Consider the following 18,520-nt stretch of genomic DNA (forward strand, 5'->3'; position numbering starts at 1 on the left):
TTCTTTACCTTAGAGGCTCCCCCTTGACTAGAGCTTCCTTGAGCCTTGACCACCTTCTTCCCCTTGGGGCATTGACTTCGGTAATGCCCCTTTTGATTGCAAGAGAAGCATATAATATGCTCCTTGCTCTTCTTTGTGTTGGGGATGATCTCCTTGGGCTTCGCATTGCCCTTTTGTGCCACTTGGCCCTTCTTCTTGGCCAATTTAGAGCACTTGCTCTTGTAGTGCCCATGTTCCCTACACTCAAAGCATATAATATGATTTTTATTTTTAATTGAAATATTTATACCTTTGCTTGTAGGAGTGGCATCTTTTCCTTTGGATCCGGAGGTAGAAGCTTCCTCTTGATCCGATCTTGATTCTCCTCCATTTGATTTTTCTTGACTCGTGGAGGTAGAAGCTTCTTCAATCTCTTCATCTCTTGACCCGGATGTAGAAGCTTCTCCTTCTTCTTGATCCGACGTCACCAAGGATTGCTCCCCCTCAATCCTAGAGGTGGAGGCTTCATCATCTTGAATATGAAACAAGGAGTATGCTCCCTCCTTGTTCCCTTCGTTGCATTCCCTTGAGGATGAAGCTTCTTGGATTTCTTCTTCTTCGGAGGTTGAGCATCTCTCAACCTCGGAGCCCTCCTCTTGGTCTTGCTCCAAAGAGTCACCCTCTCTGGATACTTCTTGCTCTTGTACAGTGGAGGGGATCTCTTCATGAAGCTTGGCCAATTTGCTCCATAATTCCTTTGCATCTTCAAATTCTCCAATTTTGCAAAGGATGGTGCTTGGCAATAAATTTACCAAAAGCTTGGTCACTTTATCATTTGCCTCGCACCTTTGGACTTGCTCTTGGCTCCACTTGCTCCTCTTGAGAACTTTGCCCTTTGAATTTCTTGGAGCCTCGAAGCCTTCCATTAGAGCAAATCATTGCTCTATCTCCATCATAAGAAAATTTTCAATTCTTGATTTCCAAGAATCAAAACTCGTGGAAGTGTATGGTGGAGCCACCCTTGTGTCAAATCCAAGTCCATCTTGGAATTGCATCTTGAAGTTGAGCTTTTTGATATCTTTGACTTTGGCAATTTTTGCTTCAACTTCTTCACCCTCTAGCTTTTCTTGTTATGCTTGACCCTTCCGGCGATGATTCCGGTGAAGAGCGGCCTCGCTCTGATACCACTTGTTAGGACCAAAAGTAGCTAGAGGGAGGGGGGTGAATAGCTCGTCGCGTTCGCTCGGTGCTTGGCGTTGCTTGTTTCTTCAAAGATACGCAGCGGAAAATACAGAAACAATCACACAACGCTAACACGGTTGGTTTACTTGGTATCCACCTCACAAGAGGTGACTAATCCAAGGATCCACACCAACACACACACCCTCCACTAAATAAAACTCTCCTTTATGGTAACTACCAAGGGCGGAGAAGCCCTACAAGACTCAATACAAGAAGAGAGGGAAAGGATACAAGAAATACAAGCTTACAAGCTTACAATGAGTATAAACCCTAACCCTAGCTTCTCTTCTTGGCTTTGATCCGCCTCTTGACTTGGAAAACTTCCAAGATCCTTCAAGAACTGGCGATCTGAGATTTGTGAGTGCTGTGGAGGAGCTGGCGAGAAATCTGGAGTGAATCGGAGAAGAGATGCCGAAGGAAATGAACGCCTACGGCCTTTATCGACGCCAACGGTCGGATCCCGATCGATTCGAATGTTCCCAATCGATCGGGGAGGCTTTGAATCGATCCACGGATCGATCCAGAGCGCCTCTGTGCTCTGGAAAAGCGCCTGGATCGATCCACGGATCGATCCAGCGCTTATCGCGCGAAGCAGCCGCGTCCCAATCGATCCACTGATCGATTGGAACATCTGGATCGATCCACGGATCGATCCAGAGGCTCTCTGTTCGCTTAGGAGAAGCCTGGATCGATCCACTGATCGATCCAGCTCCTGGATCGATCCACTGATCGATCCAACACTTGGTTTTTGCCCAAAACCAAGTTCCAAGCCTCTCAAACCAACATCCGGTCAACCTTGACCTGTTGGTACATCATGCCTAGCATCTGGTCACTCCTTTGACCTGCTAGGACTTCCCACCAAGTGTCTGGTCAATCCCTTTGACCCACTTAGACTTTTCTATTCATGCCAAGTATCTGGTCACTCCCTTGACCTACTTGGACTTCCATCAGATGTCTGGTCAATCCCTTTGACCTATCTGTATTTCCTCGTGCCAAGTATCCAGTCAATCCTTTGACCTACTTGGACTTCCCAACACCAGATGTCCGATCATCCTTGATCCATCTGGATTTTCCTGGCTTCACTCACCAGGACTTTCACCTAGCTTCACTCACTAGGGTTTTCCATCTGCCTAGCTTCACTCACTAGGGCTTTCACCTGGCTTCACTCACCAGGACTTTCACCTAGCTTCACTCACTAGGGTTTTCCTTCTGCCTGGCTTCACTCACCAGGACTTTCACCTAGCTTCACTCACTAGGGTTTTCACCTGGTTTCACTCACCAGGACTTTCACCTAGCTTCACTTACTAGGGTTTTCCTTCTGCCTGGCTTCACTCACCAGGACTTCCCTGTCAAGTATCCGGTCAACCTTGACCTACTTGACTCTTCTTCAATCAATTTCTTATTGTCAAACATCTAAACTCAAACCAAGACTCAGCTTGGTCACCCAGGTCAACCTTGACCTGAGGGATGTTGCACCAACAGGACTAACTCTTTTTTGCAGATAAAGGAGTTTCTGGAGAAAAAGTGGTCCAGACGCCCGGAAGGGATCCGGGCGCCCGGGAGACAATTTTTATCCCTGGCATGCGTCGACACGTGGAGCTCGTTGGTTGGGTGGGCTACGTCACACCAGGGCACCCAGAAGGGATCCTGGCGCCCTGAGCATCCTATAAAAGGAGGGTCAGAGGGGAGCTTAAAAAACAACTGACAAGAAGATCTTCTACTGCCTGCTCTGCTGCTCTTCGCTCCTGGGACGCTAACGAAGCTTCGACAACGCACGTTTTCCTTTTCAATTTATTCCTTTGTTGGTATTGCTTTTATTTCATTAGTATTTTCTGTACTTAGTTTGTAATAGTTTTCGAACTGCTAGTGATTGCTCACCGAAAGCACTCAACGAGTGCGGACCTTGGAGTAGGAGTCGACACAGGCTCCGAACCAAGTAAAATTGGTTTGTGTTAGCATTGCTTACTTTTTCCGCTACATTTACTCTTTTCAAAAGAATTTTTCGTATTCGATATTCACCCCCCCTCTCTATCGAAACATCACGATCCAATAATGTCTTCATTAGTGAGTGACAAGATATAACAATCTCTGAAATAAAATCATAAGATGCTACTTTTTTTAAAACTGAATTCCCAACATGAGGTGAAGTTGATAAGACAATTTCTCTATATGAGATAGAGGAGGAGGATAATGTTCCTTTATCAACAAATCAGGAGATACCAGAATCTAGTCAACATAGTGGGACTAATTTACCACTAAATGAGTCAGTTTCTTAACAGTCTAACTGACGAAGAAGTAGTCGTTATATTATTTCTCGGAGAAGGTTTGATATTGAGAATGAGACATTGATGATTCTCCCAGTTGACGATGAAGAACCTTGAATAGTTGAGGAAACCTTGAGAAGCCCAGTAAAAGAAAAATGGAAAATTACAATAGATGAGGAGATGAAGTCAATGAGAAAGAATCAAGTTTGAGATTTAGTCGATCTTCCTCAGGGCCGAAGGACTATTGGAAATAAATGGATTCTCAAAATAAAGAGGAAAGCAAATGAATCGATTAATCGATACAATGCTCAATTAGTTGCAAAAGGATATACCCAATTGGAGGGTATTGATTTTGAAGAGACTTTCTTCTCAGACGTGAAGTTTGTAGCAATACGTGTCATCCTAGCTATAGTAACACAATTTGACATGAAATTACATCAGATGGATGTAAAAACAACTTTCTTTAATGATAATCTTGATGAAGAAATATATATGACACAGCCAGAAGGTTACATTGCTGAAGGCCAAGAAAATAGAGTATGTAGACTTAAGAAGTCTATATATGGGCTAAAGCAAGCGTCAAGACAATGAAACATAAGATTTAATAAAGTTATTTTATCTTATTGTTTCAAAATAATCAATAAAGATCATTGTGTTTACCTAAGAAAGGAAAAAAGGAAAAGTTTATCATTTTATCATTATATGTTGATGATATGCTAATAGCTGGAAGTGAAATAAAGTGTGTGATAGAAGTCAAATCCTGACTTTCATCACAATTTAACATAATAGATATGGAAGATGCAGAGTATATCTTAGGAGTAAAGATCACTTAAGATTGATTAAAAAGGATTTTATGTTTGTCTCAAGAAGCTTATATCACTAAGATGCTACAACACTTTGATACATTTGATTGTAACATTGAACATACACCTATAGCGAGAGGTACTATTTTGAGCAAAAGGATTTATCCCAAGACTCCTGAGGAAATAGCCGAAATGAAAAAAAATATATATGCTAGTACTATTGGTAGTTTAATGTATACTATGTTGTGTACTCGTCATGATATAAGTATCTTGTTGGCTTAGTTAGTTATTTCTAGTCAAACCTAGGATCGAGACACTGGAAAGCGGTAAAAAGGATATTCAGATATCTCAAAAGGATAACAGATTATTACCTCTGTTTCCAATGATCAGATATGAGCCTGAGTGGCTACACAGATGTAGATTAGGGAAGGGACCTTAATGACAGAAAATCCACATCTGGCTATACCTTCTTGCTGAATGGTGACATCATCTCATGGAACGGCAAGAAGCAGTCTTGTGTAGCCTTGTCGATAATGAAAGCTGAGTCTGTGGCTTGTGCAACGGCTGTGCAAGAGGCTATCTGGCTAAGAAGGTTCCTAAAACATCTGAAGATTGCTGAGGACAGTGGGAGACCTGTTATAGTGTACTGTGATAGTCAAGCTGCTATAGCTTTTTCCAAGGATCCCAAATATCACAGCAAAGACAAACATATAGAAATTAAATATAATTTTGTAAGGGACATTGTTGACAAGAAAAGGATAATTCTTGAATATATCCCTACATGTCATATGAGTCATTTCAAAGACATGTGAAGTGTTTGAGATTTTGAATAATGTAACTTATTATAAAAATATTTTGATAAATGAAAAATATCATGATCTATTCAGTGTATATGTCTTTGTTACATTCGAATAAAAGTCTCGAAAAGTATGTTAGCAGATTGAGATTGGTTCACTCATATGGACAAGTATCTCTATTTGTTAAGTATAAATAGAGGTAAGACCGTTGCTTATGAGACAACTTATGTAGCTGTGAATAGAGACATACCCATAAATTAAGGTCGCCTTGATAATTGTGTCAAGATAAGAACATTTATGTAATGATCAGAGTAAAAGAACCCACCATTTACTAAATCTGCTTAAGGTTAAATTAGAATTCATATGTTAAATTTAGGAATAGACATTAGGTATGTCTAGATCAAAATCTATACGATGTTAAATTTTGAGAAAAACATGCATTCTTTTTAGTAAAGTGAATGACATCGTAGCATGTGATTCATACCACATGTGTTATGATGACAAGAAGGGTAGTAGGAGAATGGATCACTGTTTCTCTACTATATGAGACCCTTGAGATTATAAGTTAGTGTCAATTTTACCCTAAGTGACTATTTAGCTGTCTATTTGAAGTTCTGATTAGTGTCTGCTACTTTAACATGTTTCCTATTGGCTATGAGTGATTCGATCTATGGAGCAAACTAAGAAAGTGGCTGATTAGAATGAATAGATTTTAGCTAAAAATGGAAATTAAGATTGATTTACATCTATGACATTTATTCACTGGTACCAGTTATATTTTAAGTTCAGTACATAAAATGTTATTGTAAATAATTGTATTGATTAGAGATGTTGAACATGTTCTTAACAAAATAGTCATTATGAGATATTAGAGATACTCATATTGATGTAAATAATTTAATCTGGGGTAAAGATAAGTTTTGATGTCTCTCATTTGTTCTATAGAGCAGCTATATAAGGTGTAACAATCTTCTTAACAATGAATGCTCGATGTGCTTGCTGTCGCACAAACCATTTTCCCTAATGTATGGAATGAATATTTTTATTTGGTCTTTGTGACTAATTAATTTTGCTCTGGTCTTCGTGACTTGATCGTCAAATAGTGTATGTGACTTATTTGGTCTTTGTGACCAATTAATGTTTGGCTTTGATCTTGTGACATGATCATCTTGTAGTCTATGTGATTGACATAATTTATGTGACTAGATAATCTTTATGGATTGACTTAGATGAGCGAGAGATGTTGGACATTGCATCAGTTTCAACGTTAGAAAGATGAAAGAGTGTCTTTTCACCTTCATCTTTCTCCATTATGTGCCATCAAAGCATCGGTTACAAACCGATGCTTTCTTCTTATATATTGAAGCGCCCAAGAGCAATCGAAAAAATGGAGGAAGAGGGTGATCAGAGTACACAGTGAAGGCAACGGTGGGTAAAGAGAACATACCGTCAGGATTTTGTTTGTAGAGAATCTGAGGAGGTTCCAAACAGTGATCTTCTCAGCGACAGTGACAGCATCTTCGCCGGCGTCTTTTTCAATTTATTCTCGGGAGATCATTGTTAGTGTTTACAATTTTACTTTTGTGTTTCATGTATATTAGAGGCAATAAAATCACAAAACCGCCAAATGACTATAGGTCGAAGAATTTTTTTTTTCTGAGAATATGTGTCCATCGAAAATTGACAAAACATGTTATCCTATATAGGGTGGCAAAAAGACGGATAAATTGAATTAACTGATCTAACTTATTAAAATTAAAATTTTGATTAATTTAAAATTTTGATTTTTTTCTTAAAATATTGACTATTTTAATAAGTTGGTCTTGGTTTTAAAAATCTTAATTTGATTAAATAAAATTTAACTATGTCCATTAATTAGTTTAATAAGTTCTGAAAAATTGATTTCTTCTGTTTCGATTTAAACGGTATAATCAATCCGGTCGTTAACCAATTGCCCACCTTAGTCCGTAGTTCTTTTTCTTTTTATTATGCATTTAAAAAAAATAGAATCACAATTAGTTTGTGCATTTAAAAAACTTTAGGCCATTAAAGTTTATTCGTATTTTAAATAGTTAAAAAAGGCTAAAAACGATTTACTGCCACATTGTCATTTTAATTATTTTTATAATTTAAATAGTATGTGAAAAAAATGAAGATGCAATAGATTTAGTAAAGTTGCTTTGTTATTATATTTTAGTTTTTTTAAAGAAAAATGTAAAACCATTGTGCTTCTAAAATGAACAAATGATCATATATAAAAATTGCCTAAATTTTTATTCGAATTATATAAGTTTTAATTCTAAAATTGGATTAAATTCCAAGCTTGCGATATTATTGCATTTTGATGATTAAAATACTATATAAACAGAAAAAAGGAGAAAAATTATCGAATGCTTTAATATATACCAACAAATCTACTTCCAAGCTTTTAAAGAAATAAAAGTCGCGCCAAAATATTTTTCCCTTTGAATTTTGAGCTATCTTCGTTTGCTTTCTGATTCAGAGTTTGTCGATATTGAACTGCAAATGCAGGGAGTTGAGATGGTGGACAATAGCTATTTCATCACAGAAGAGAATTTGAGAATGCTGAAGCTGGCCAAGGAAGCCAACAGCATCGTGGTCTCTTATTAATTTTGATTTTGTTCTTTCTTATTACAAAAAATTGATTCCGTCGCGAAACGTTCGATGATGTGTTTGTGCGTCGAGCATGAAGGTCGAAGATGTGTTTGAATAAGACCCTGAACTCAGCCGAGTGAGTTTAATCTAAGTAATGTCGAGTCTTGATAGGTCAAATGATCGGCACTAGGAGGTCGTTAAGATAACGGATCTATATTTTTTTTTTAATAGGCCAAATGATCCTGAATTAAGTCAAGAGCCTTCCATGTGGAGTTTATATTGACCAGGTCTGTAATCTTCAAAATGGCTTCTTAAGTATTTTCATGAAAAAGAGGCGAAAATTAATCAAGGATCGTTCAAAATAACCAAGCTTTTATTTGAACCGTTCTCGTTGTTTAATCTCCACACGAACCGAATCCACAGTGAGGGGCCCAATTGGATTTTATTCGCAGCGAAGTAATCGAACCCGATTGGTCTGGAAAACGTCCCGTCCAATATTTCGATAAGAAAGTAACTCCCCGTTAATCATCCATCAATTCACCCGGTTTCTAGTACGTCAACGAATGCCCTATTGGCCAGGAAAACGACTAACCCATCCATTCACCCGGTTTCTTGTACGTCAGTGAATCTTAAAAGCAAGGGCCCTATGAATTTCACACAAATCTGGTTCGATATTATTAAAATTATTTTAATACGACTTAAAATTACTTTAATAACTATTAAAACTATTTTAATATTAATTTAAATACTAATTAAAATTGTTTAGGGTTAATGTTACTTGACCTTATTAAGATGAGGCTTCTTTAAAATATTTTTTTTAATATTAGATGTCTTTATTGATAATGAAATAAGGTGTGCATTTTGCATTATTATCCATCTATGTCAATTTCACAATAAAATATAATATAAATTGATAAATTATAGATCATATTTTATTCTAGCGACTTCCTAAAACGTAATAGAATAACTATTTATACATATACCAACTCCAACAATCATAAAGGACATTTACGTCAATATAAAACAATGAAAAGGATGGCGAAATGAAATGCGTTAGGAAAGTTTAGGGAGTAGATTGATATATTTGAATATCTGCGAGGTGAAATAAAATTTTGGCAAACTTTTGCATCTCTAGATAAATAATTAGTGGAAATCTGGAGAAATCGGAACGAAGAGGCGGAGAGAAGCATCGGTCACACATGACGGTGACTGTGAAAGCAGGCGACCAGGCGGCGCCGCTCCTCCCCCAGCCAACTCCACCTCCACCGCTGTCGCCGCAGACCTGCTACGGCGTCCCGGCTGCTACCTCTTCCGTCGCCGTTTTCCAGGACCCTTACTTGCCGGAACCCCCGGCGTACGTCCTGCTCCCTGTCTATCCCCGCCGCCGCCGGCGCCCCCGATGCTGCGCATACTTTCGTCCTGTTGGTTCTCTCCTTTCCTCTTCTACTCTCCTCTCTTTTGCCTTCTTCCTCGCCCTCCTCCTATCCGCTGCCTTCTTCCTCTGGCCCTCCGATCCCGATCTCACCATAGCCCGTCTTGATCTAGATGACATCCGTGTCAACGTCATACCCGAGGCCTCTATATACATCTCCATGGGGGTCGAGCTCAGGATCCGTAACCCAGCCTTCTTCGCCCTCAATTACCGCTCCATCGTGGTCTCCCTAGGGTACCGGGGGAGGCAGCTCGGCTTCGTCACGTTCGGCGGTGGCCATATTAGGGCTCGGGGGGTTACCTACGTTCATGCCAAGCTCAAGCTCGACGGGATCCGGGTGTTGAGTGATGCCATCTATTTGATCCAGGATATTGCTAGGGGATCGTTGCCTTTGGATACCGTAACGGAGGTTGAGGGCAGGATGCGGCTCTTCTTTTTCGATGTTCCCGTCGAGGTAAATTTCTGTAAAGGCATGATCTTGTTTTTCTCATCTCTATTGCACCTCGAATTGGTTGTGTTTTTTCTTCCCGGTTCCATCTTGTAGTGAATTATGGTGCTAATATGACCTTGTCAGATCTAGTTCCTTTTTGATTTGAAAGCGTAAATTTATTTGTTAGTAAGGCAATCAAGAAGAGCATTGTCAAGTTAAATATAGAAAGTCGAGAAATAAAAAACAGGAAAGGCAAAATGTTACTGTTTATTTGTCCGAAAAGTCTTTGCATATCTACTTAAGGTAAGTTCAATATAATAAATGTTTGTGATTCCTTGTGCCTTTACTTACTTGCAATTCAGCATGAGCAATTGTTCTGACTTTTAACCCCTAAAGTTATATTAAGGAAGAATTCTTGAAAGGTTTCATTAAGGACTCACTTTTATCCATTGTGGTAAGGTAGTTTGCCCAACAAATAACAATTATATGATTCTCTGTTGAGACTGATCAGTGACTAGTTATCTACGTTTCATTGTTACATAAATTGAATCAAATGCAGCCTTCATTTGGTCAATGTCACTGCTTTTATTATTAACTATGCAAATTCTTTCATTATACATATCATGGACAGGAAGACTACTATCTACTGTCTTGTGACAACTATACACTTCTCAACTTCATACATCTTAGTTGTTTTATATTCAAATTTTTAAAGTGTACATATGCTTGGTTTCATTCATCTCATGGACATGAGGTTCTGAAACTCTAAAGCATCCTTTCAATTGGCAAATAGTTTCCCTCCATAATCTATTTTTCTTTATACCACTGTTATATGGACTTATTGATTGAAGGAATCTGAAACTCAACATGTAAGAGAATAACTTTTAAGTAATGGAAGCATGCCTGTATTTTTACTTGGAAGGTAAAAAAGTTTAGATTGATAGTCTGATAAGATTTCCAAATTACTATCAGTTGTTTGATGAATCTTATTTTTTTCCATCTTGAAGAAAAGGACAACTTGTTCTTTAATGTTTATGGATTTGAATGTGATACATAATGTCATATGTCTATGGATTTTTTTTTTCCTTCTGAAAATATTCATTATTGGTGATAGACAATAGTACGGTTTTAATATTTCACATGTGTAGTATTACACAATTTTCAGTCATAGACTGTTGTTAGTGTTACCACTTGCGACTCACTTATTATTGCCACAATTGTTTCCTGTAGGTGTTCAGACAATTTTACCTACTAATAGTTGTCTTGGCTGATGGCTTTACTAGGTTTTGCTTGGAACTAGAAAATAAATTATCAAACAATAAGTCGTTGCTAATGTTGATAGCTGGTCCATCTGTCTGAATCGTCCCTCAAGTCCTTTCAGATATATATTTCATTCTGATATATATTGAATGCGAAATAACGTCGAGTGGCCTGGAGCCACTCTTCTATAAAATGTCTGCTCATTGCTTATATTGGTCTCATTCTATATTGATTCTTCTGAATAATAATCCCTTCTTGCTGTCTACATTTTCTCAGGGAAAAGTTTCATGCGCAGTGATGATTAATCCAAACACCCGGAAAGTCATTCATCAAGATTGCTACCTCCAGGTATATATCATTATAGTAATTTTTTCTTTCAAGAATCGCGGACTAACCTGCCTTAGACATCTGAGTTCTGATGCAACTTTTTCATTCCCATTGTCCAGTGATTGTGATAACTGAAAGTTTGTATTGTCGGATGGGCGATACTGTTAATTCAACTTCTGGGTGGATGAATTCAGTTTCAGTTTCACTGTCCATTTGAAGGTATCTTGCCTGACAGATATAATATTTGAAGTAAAGCAAGTCTACAATATCGAACTTAGTCTAAATCTCCTATGTAATGATTGTAAATACACAATTGCATGTGGCTGTCAGAATTGGTTATAATCTGAAATGATTATTGTATTAGGAGCTTGTGTAATGCTGAATTTAGAGTGATTTCTAAGTTTTTGCCGTGGTTTTCATTATAATTTCTAATCTTGTAATTTCTTGAAAGTCGAGCATTAAAAAGTATTTTAATGGCATTACTGAAAAATGTAAGGCCCTTCTAACGTTCCTCTCTGCTATCGTGGTATCGTTCTTTCCCTTTCTCAGTCTACAGCAAAACAATCAAGATGATCACGAATCTCAAAGCCATCTATCTTCCTCGATTAATGCAAGGAGCAATGGAGCCGAGTCGCCGGCTTATTGGGCCTCCTCCGGATCAACGGATTGCTCTCGAAGAAGTTGGTGGGCCGCAGCTCGAAGCCGCCGGTCAACAGAGGCATCACCGGAAAGTCTTCTTGGCATGGCAGGTGATGAATGCCAACCGTGTACCACAGCACTATATCTCTGTTCTCAATCTCCCGATTTCTGCATTATTCATATTTATTTTTAAAACGAAATTGAAATTTTTAGTTCATGAATTTTAATAGAGTGATTTTCACTTTTTTTTTTTTTAATTTTTTTGAAGAATCAGTAATATATACCTCTGACTCCACGCCGCCAAGTTATCATCTCCTCTGCTCTCGTCCGCATAGAGACCCGCCGCCCACTTCTCCGCCTCGTCGTACGGCGTCACCCACACTTGCTTCTTTGTGTACCTCGCCCGCCGCTGCGGGTAGTCGTCGTCGTCCAGCAGCGACGTCGCCGCGCCGCCGAGGCTAATAATCCTGTACCCAACTTCATTCCCAATCCTCGTCTTCTTGTTCGGGTTCACCACCATCAGCTCCGTCGTCGAGCCGAGCTCCACCTGGCCAACGGACTCCGTCCTCGCCGTCTCCTTCTCCACCGTCCAGTAGCTCCTTCTCGGCCCGCCGGCCGCCCTCACAGGCTTCATGCGGGACTTCACGAACGAGTTGTTGGCACCGTCGACGTCGAGGTCGAGCCGGAAGGTGAAGAAGTGGTCGTGGTAGACTCCAAGGGTGTTTCTGGCGACGAGCGAGCCGTGTGCGTCGCCGGAGAGTTCGTCGGCGTGGGCGTAGTATGTGCCTTTGACTTCAAGGATTCCGCTCAGCGCCACCTGTTAATTAATTGCATCGAATTAAAGTTGGAATTAGGATGGAAGAGTGCATTTGTTTTACCCCAATTTTGATGGAGCCGCTGGTTTTGAATTCCCAGTCAATCACGTAGTCGTAGTTGCCGACCACCGCCGCCCACCGCACCACCAAGCTCACCTCCGGCCTCACCTCTGTTATCTACATCGACTTGAAACATGAATTAATCCTCATTCGATTATTTTCACTAACCAACTTTATCATCAATCAATTACCATTTCCCCGGGAAACCCAAACTCTGTGTGCCTCCACGCGACGTCGCCCGCGTAGCGCTCGAACAGGCAAATCGCATTTGGGATCCTCACCGGCGACCCGTCTCCGCTGGAGACGTCCACGTCAAGGAACTCGGCGTTGGCAGGGCAGTCGGTGAAGGGCTCGAGCGGAGCCGTGGAGAGGCCGAAGCCGAACTCGCCGGCGTCGAAGAAGGTCTTGAAGTACCACTCCGCCGACGGGTCCATGTACGGCACGAAGAGCTCGGAGACGTGGCCACGGTAGAGGACGAGCCGGAATGTACCCTCCTCGGAATCTTTGATGGACGCCAAAGAAATGACGGAGCCGGCGCGGGGGTCGAAGCTCAAGTGAAACTCCCAGTTCGCCCACCTTATCATGTGGCCGTCGACTTCGAACCCCCTTCCCTCCGACTGCACCACTGTGACCGGTTTGTTCTCCGGCCCAAACGGCGGTCTCTGTGCCGCCGCCCGGTAATCGGTCCCCTCCGCCTTCGGCACCGGCGGATCGACCCTGTCCTCGTACTCCACGATCTCCATCGCGTCCAGGTCAACCACCGCCGTCACCCCCTCCACCGGCCGCGCGTAGAAGTTCGCCGTCCCCGCCGCCACGAAGCACTGGACCACGATCACCCTCCGCCCCGCCCACCTCTCCGCGCGTCCGAACCATCCCGCCGAGAAGGTCGTGCAGAGAACATCGGACAGAGGAATCCCCCGCCGCGCCACCGACGCGGCGAACGGCGGGTACTGGAACGGCAGGACGGAGGCCGCGTCCTGTTCATCGGGGGTGAAGGTGGGGAAGCTGCTGCCGTGGCGGACCGTGTCGGAGAGGACGCGGCCGGCGCCGTTGCCGAGGTCGACGCGGAGCTCGTGGGTGGCGCGGCCGGCGCGGGCGATGACGAAGGCGCGACGCGGCGGGGCGGAGCGGGGCCACGCGAGGACGGCTGGCTTGGGGGGCTCGTCGAGGCCGACGTAGTGGAAGGCGAGGGAAGCGGAGGAGTTCAGAGGGGAAGCGCGGATGACGTTGATGGCGGAGGTGATTTCAGCGGCGGTGAGGGGATCTAGCGGGTGAACGGCGGCGGAGACGAGGGTGAGAGCGAGGAGGAGGAGGAGGAGCAGTGGAGTGGGAGCCATTGGGTGAAGGGATTGGGTTGGTAGACGGTGAGAGTTTATTAATGGAGAATTGAATGGGCTTCTTAAAGACAAGCGTCATGACTCAAGCAACGATCGACCTACTGCTCAGACAGATCGGTAAAATAATTTAAAAGTTTGAGGGGTATTTTTATAATTTCGAAACTTTAGTCATTTCTTTACATAAATTACTCCACCCTTCTCCGGCGTCAGTTGTGGAATCGCTTTCTCTTGCCCGCCTTCCTCTTCAACACCGCCCTCCTCCTTTGATCCGGTATTGCGTTCCTATGGCGCGGACGGAATCGCCGGCCACCTCCTCTTCCCCGTCCCACTGCTCCGACGAGGACGAGGAGGAACGCCGGAACCTCGTCCCACAGAACGACGCCAAGCCCCTCCCTCTCCGCCGATCTCCCCCCTCCTCCAGTTTTGAGATCGCCCCCGCCGTGCCTCCCCGAGTCGGCTTCCGGTTGTGGTCCAGCAGGCCCTACCTCCTCGCCTTCTCCCTACCCCTCATTCTCGTTCTCCTTTTCTTCTCCCTTGGCCTTGGTCGCCTCTTCCAAGGCATCTCTTTCGTACCGGTCGCCTCCTCCTCATCATCTGGCGGCGATCTCATGCGGGAGAGCGAGCTCCGCGCCCTCTACCTTCTCAAGAACCAGCAAACTGAGCTCTTTAGGCTTTGGAACCTCACACTCTCTGCCGGTGCCGCTCCTTCTCCGCCTCCTTTTTTGCCTCCGAATTCAACATCGGCGCCCAATTCCACATCCCCCGTTAAGGCGGATCAGCCAAAGGCTCCAATTTCCTCTCCCACTCTCGATGAGTTCAGATCTGCGCTCATCAAGCAGATCAAGCTGAACAAGGAGATCCAGAGCTCTCTTCTATCTTCTCACCGGTTTGGAAATCTCTCCGCCGAGGCCTCCGATGAGAATGTGGGCACGGATTTGGCTGGTCCTGGTGTCGGTCTGTGTAGGAAGGTGGATAAATCTGCGGATAGAAGAACGATAGAGTGGAAGCCGAAGAAAGACAGGTTTTTGTTCGCCATCTGTTTGTCGGGCCAGATGTCTAACCACTTGATCTGCTTAGAGAAGCACATGTTCTTTGCAGCGCTTCTCGACCGAGTGCTGGTGCTTCCGAGCGCGAAGGTCGATTACCAGTATGACCGCGTCTTGGATATCAACCACATTAATGAGTGCTTGGGAAGGAAGGTTGTGATCTCTTTCGACGAGTTTGCTGAAATGAAGAAGAATAAGATGAAGATAGATAGGTTTATCTGCTACATTGCTTCACCACCTTGCTTTCTGGACGAGGATCATACTAAAAGGTTGAAGAACATGGGGCTTTCTCTTGCTAAGGCTGAGGCTGCTTGGCCTGAGGATGCCAAGTTGAAGACACAGAAAAAGAGGGTTGTTGGTGACATAATTCACAAATTCTCATCAAATGACGAGGTGATTGCCATTGGAGATATGTTCTATGCTGATGTTGAGGAAGAATGGGTGATGCAGCCAGGTGGACCACTTGCACACAAATGCAAGACAGTGATTCAACCAAGTCGGCTCATTTATCTCACAGCACAGCGGTTTGTGCAGACTTTCTTAGGGAGCAACTTCATTGCCCTCCACTTTCGGCGACATGGATTCTTGAAATTTTGGTAGGCTATAACTATTCTACTTTTTCTGCTGTCTTTAATTGAATGTTTATATGCTATCATCTTTTCTCATACGAAGTACTACTGCTCTTGAATATGCAATGCGTTATGATATTGCTCTTCCCTATGCGGTGGAGTTGTTGTACTAGTAACTGAAATGACGCCTAAGAGCAGTTGGTCATTTGAAGTCATTATGATGGTTGATGGCAATGTAGATTAGCCAACTAACCTATTCGCAATGCTTATTGTTATTCTTTTTCTTTGTTAGAGTGAATAGTTATATATGGTATGAATACATACATAGTTTTGGTCTCCCATGGATTAATATTTTTGTCTGAATTTTTTAAACAAGCCTGGCATTGAACAATACCTATCCTCCATGTGATAGGAAGTGGTAGAGGTTATAGTTAAATGGGTGTTTAAAAATATTAGTTCAATATGGATTATTAAGTTAGAATTTGATATATATATATATATATATATAGGGGTCTTTTACACTTTTCTCTCTTGATTGTCATGATACAAGTATATTTTCAGTTTAATGATTTATTTTTCTTCCATTATGTTCCTCTTTTTCTTGCTGTAGACTTCTAGTTTAACGAGAGATGATCATGTAGCATTTTGATTATCTACTTTAAGAAGGCAACTACTTTCCAGCATTGTAGAAATGTCATACCTACAATCCCATAGTGGAGAGAGGATCTCAAAATTGCATTATTTGCAAATTTTGGATAATTGGTTGGCTAACTTCAATGATGGTCCTAGAGGGTAAATAATTCTTTGGAAGTTGCAAATAGCTTTGGAGGCAATTCTTGATTTGATCCTGTTAGATCCCTCCAACGCTAACAATTACTCATTTCCTTGCTAATTTCACCGAAATGACTCACTAATTATGTGCTTGAGCTCGTTAATCCATTGTAGCAATGCTTTGTCTCCTCTCTTAGCAATGTGATACTAAATGAGTATGTTATCCATCAGGGCTTCCTTATCATGATGACTCACTGGCAACTAATTTTGCTTGACTTAGATATGAATGTGATTTACTTTATTCGCTGATCTCTTATTTCTGAGCTATCTAGGCTACAGATGCACAGTCACAACTTGTTATACATAGTAGCATCTGTCTAGCCAAAGGATCAGATAATTTGTAAACTGGATTAAAACTTTGGAATGTTAGGGCACCAAAACAATAGTAAGGAGAAATTAAACAGATCAAACTGATGTAGCTTTGTTGCTCAAGCAAGACTTAAGCTGTACATAACGTTTATCTATATTTTGACAGCATCGTAGTTAGCTATTGATGTAATAATAGTTGAAATATATACTTGACTATGTTTGAGCCCTAAAAAGCATGCTCTTCCATTGGTCAATTCAAGTATTTTTCTAGTTGTACAAATTTCTTCCTTTTCACTTTTGCCAAACTGAAAATTTTGTGGTGTGCCATGCAAATCTAGTCCGAACATTGATTACAATTTTTTAAAATTATTATTATTATTTTATGATTATTGTTAACTGAAGAGAAGACATTGAGATCTTTGACATCTCTCTGCAGCAATGAGAAGAAGGAAAGTTGCTTTTTCCCCATTCCTCAAGCAGCAGAGTGCATATTGCGCGTTGCTGAGAAAGCCAATGCTCCAGTTATTTATCTATCTACCGATGCAACTGAAATTGAAACAAATCTTCTCCAGTCCTTGGTTGTATTAGGTGACAAGCAAATTCCACTCTTCAAGAGGCCAAGTCATAACAGTGCTGAAAAATGGGATGCTCTGTTATACCGAAGTCGACTCGGGGGAGATAGTCAGGTTAACATTTTTTCACTCGGAATTTTTCAAACGCGAAACCTGGAGTGAAAGTTAAAGACACATTTCTTTATGCTCATTCCATGAGATTTATTGTGAGTTGTTTCTGCAGGTGGAGGCCATGCTGGACAAGACAATTTGTGCCATGTCATCTGTATTCATAGGTGCATCAGGATCAACATTCACCGAAGATATTATCAGACTCCGCAGGGGTTGGGAATCTGATTCCAAGTGCGATGAGTACCTCTGCCAAGGTGAGCTTCCAAACTACATTGCTGAAAACGAGTGAAGAAAGACCACCAGCTGCTTGTTGAAGAAGAACACCATCGCCTGTATTGCTCTGTGTTCACTGGTTGCCTCTGTAAATTGATGTATAGATCCATTTGTACAAGAGCGTTAGTAATGATCTCAATTTGTTCATTGGAATTTGGTTGTATGATTATATTGGAGAAACAAAGTTTTCAGTCTTGTGAAGTTTTAAAGAGGGTAATCAAGGGAAAAAAAAAATCTTTTTAGGAAGATTTATTGTTTAGACCGGGAATTTAGTAGAAGAATGAGACACCTCCCTATATACGATGAATATGCGGATATTATATTTAGAAGTAGAATTTATATCATATGATTTTTTGTATTGTTGTCAATTAAATTTTCAAAAATGTTCTTAGTAGTTAATAAATAATATAATAATATTTATATTTATATTCTTTAAGCCTCGCATTTACAAATGAATTAAAATATAAAAGGTGTCAAAATGACAAGGTTAAATTTTTCCTTGAAATAACTCTTTGAATTTATTTTATTTATCACTTACCAAACCACTAATAAAAAAAAATGTCATTAGTTTATAAAAAAAATTTGACACCCTTCAGTCATTTGAAGGTGGTGGCTGTGACCCCCATGGCGTAGCGCAGACGGTGGGCGCATAACATCTTTGACGTAATAGTTAGGGGTCGATTCTCAGGAGCTGACGACTTAGGATTTATCTCACCATGTGTCTATGACTTATGTACCTGCATGAACCTTTCTCCATATTTATGAGATCGACATTAGAGAGACCGTTAAGGTAACGAATCTACCTTTT

The 18,520-nt window shown here is 41.4% G+C and overlaps 3 protein-coding genes across 3 annotated transcripts; 2 read left to right on the plus strand and 1 right to left on the minus strand.

The window, feature by feature from the left end:
* Nucleotides 1-8,834: 8,834 nt before the first annotated feature.
* Nucleotides 8,835-11,575, plus strand: LOC122014538. The gene is made up of 3 exons (XM_042570786.1): nt 8,835-9,587; nt 11,100-11,171; nt 11,270-11,575. The coding sequence occupies exons 1-3, from the start codon at nt 8,901-8,903 to the stop codon at nt 11,270-11,272; spliced, it is 762 nt and encodes a 253-aa protein (XP_042426720.1). The 5' UTR covers nt 8,835-8,900; the 3' UTR covers nt 11,273-11,575.
* Nucleotides 11,576-11,589: 14 nt separating this feature from the next.
* Nucleotides 11,590-14,138, minus strand: LOC122014513 (primary amine oxidase-like). Its single transcript, XM_042570752.1, has 4 exons — nt 12,856-14,138; nt 12,668-12,781; nt 12,074-12,606; nt 11,590-11,957 (listed from the first exon to the last, which is right to left on the minus strand). Exons 1-4 carry the CDS (start codon nt 13,999-14,001, stop codon nt 11,756-11,758), a joined length of 1,995 nt encoding a protein of 664 aa, XP_042426686.1. The 5' UTR covers nt 14,002-14,138; the 3' UTR covers nt 11,590-11,755.
* Nucleotides 14,139-14,187: 49 nt separating this feature from the next.
* LOC122014524 (O-fucosyltransferase 5-like) lies at nt 14,188-17,907 on the plus strand. Its single transcript, XM_042570763.1, has 3 exons — nt 14,188-15,643; nt 17,193-17,442; nt 17,552-17,907. The coding sequence occupies exons 1-3, from the start codon at nt 14,286-14,288 to the stop codon at nt 17,726-17,728; spliced, it is 1,785 nt and encodes a 594-aa protein (XP_042426697.1). The 5' UTR covers nt 14,188-14,285; the 3' UTR covers nt 17,729-17,907.
* The last annotated feature ends 613 nt before the right edge of the window (nt 17,908-18,520 follow it).

Source organism: Zingiber officinale, chromosome 1A, assembly GCF_018446385.1.
Source record: "Zingiber officinale cultivar Zhangliang chromosome 1A, Zo_v1.1, whole genome shotgun sequence".
Taxonomy (NCBI): Eukaryota; Viridiplantae; Streptophyta; class Magnoliopsida; order Zingiberales; family Zingiberaceae; genus Zingiber; species Zingiber officinale.

Excerpts from the sequence above, each read along its gene's own strand:
- LOC122014538 (XM_042570786.1), top strand. The coding sequence starts at position 8,901 with ATGACGGTGACTGTGAAAGCAGGCGACCAGGCGGCGCCGCTCCTCCCC. Across the intron at positions 9,588-11,099 it reads TTTTCGATGTTCCCGTCGAG|GGAAAAGTTTCATGCGCAGT; the intron begins GTAAATTTCTGT and ends ACATTTTCTCAG.
- LOC122014513 (XM_042570752.1), bottom strand. The coding sequence starts at position 14,001 with ATGGCTCCCACTCCACTGCTCCTCCTCCTCCTCCTCGCTCTCACCCTC. Across the intron at positions 12,782-12,855 it reads TTGGGTTTCCCGGGGAAATG|ATAACAGAGGTGAGGCCGGA; the intron begins GTAATTGATTGA and ends AAGTCGATGTAG. Across the intron at positions 12,607-12,667 it reads GCGGCTCCATCAAAATTGGG|GTGGCGCTGAGCGGAATCCT; the intron begins GTAAAACAAATG and ends ATTAATTAACAG.
- LOC122014524 (XM_042570763.1), top strand. The coding sequence starts at position 14,286 with ATGGCGCGGACGGAATCGCCGGCCACCTCCTCTTCCCCGTCCCACTGC. Across the intron at positions 15,644-17,192 it reads CATGGATTCTTGAAATTTTG|CAATGAGAAGAAGGAAAGTT; the intron begins GTAGGCTATAAC and ends ATCTCTCTGCAG. Across the intron at positions 17,443-17,551 it reads GACTCGGGGGAGATAGTCAG|GTGGAGGCCATGCTGGACAA; the intron begins GTTAACATTTTT and ends TTGTTTCTGCAG.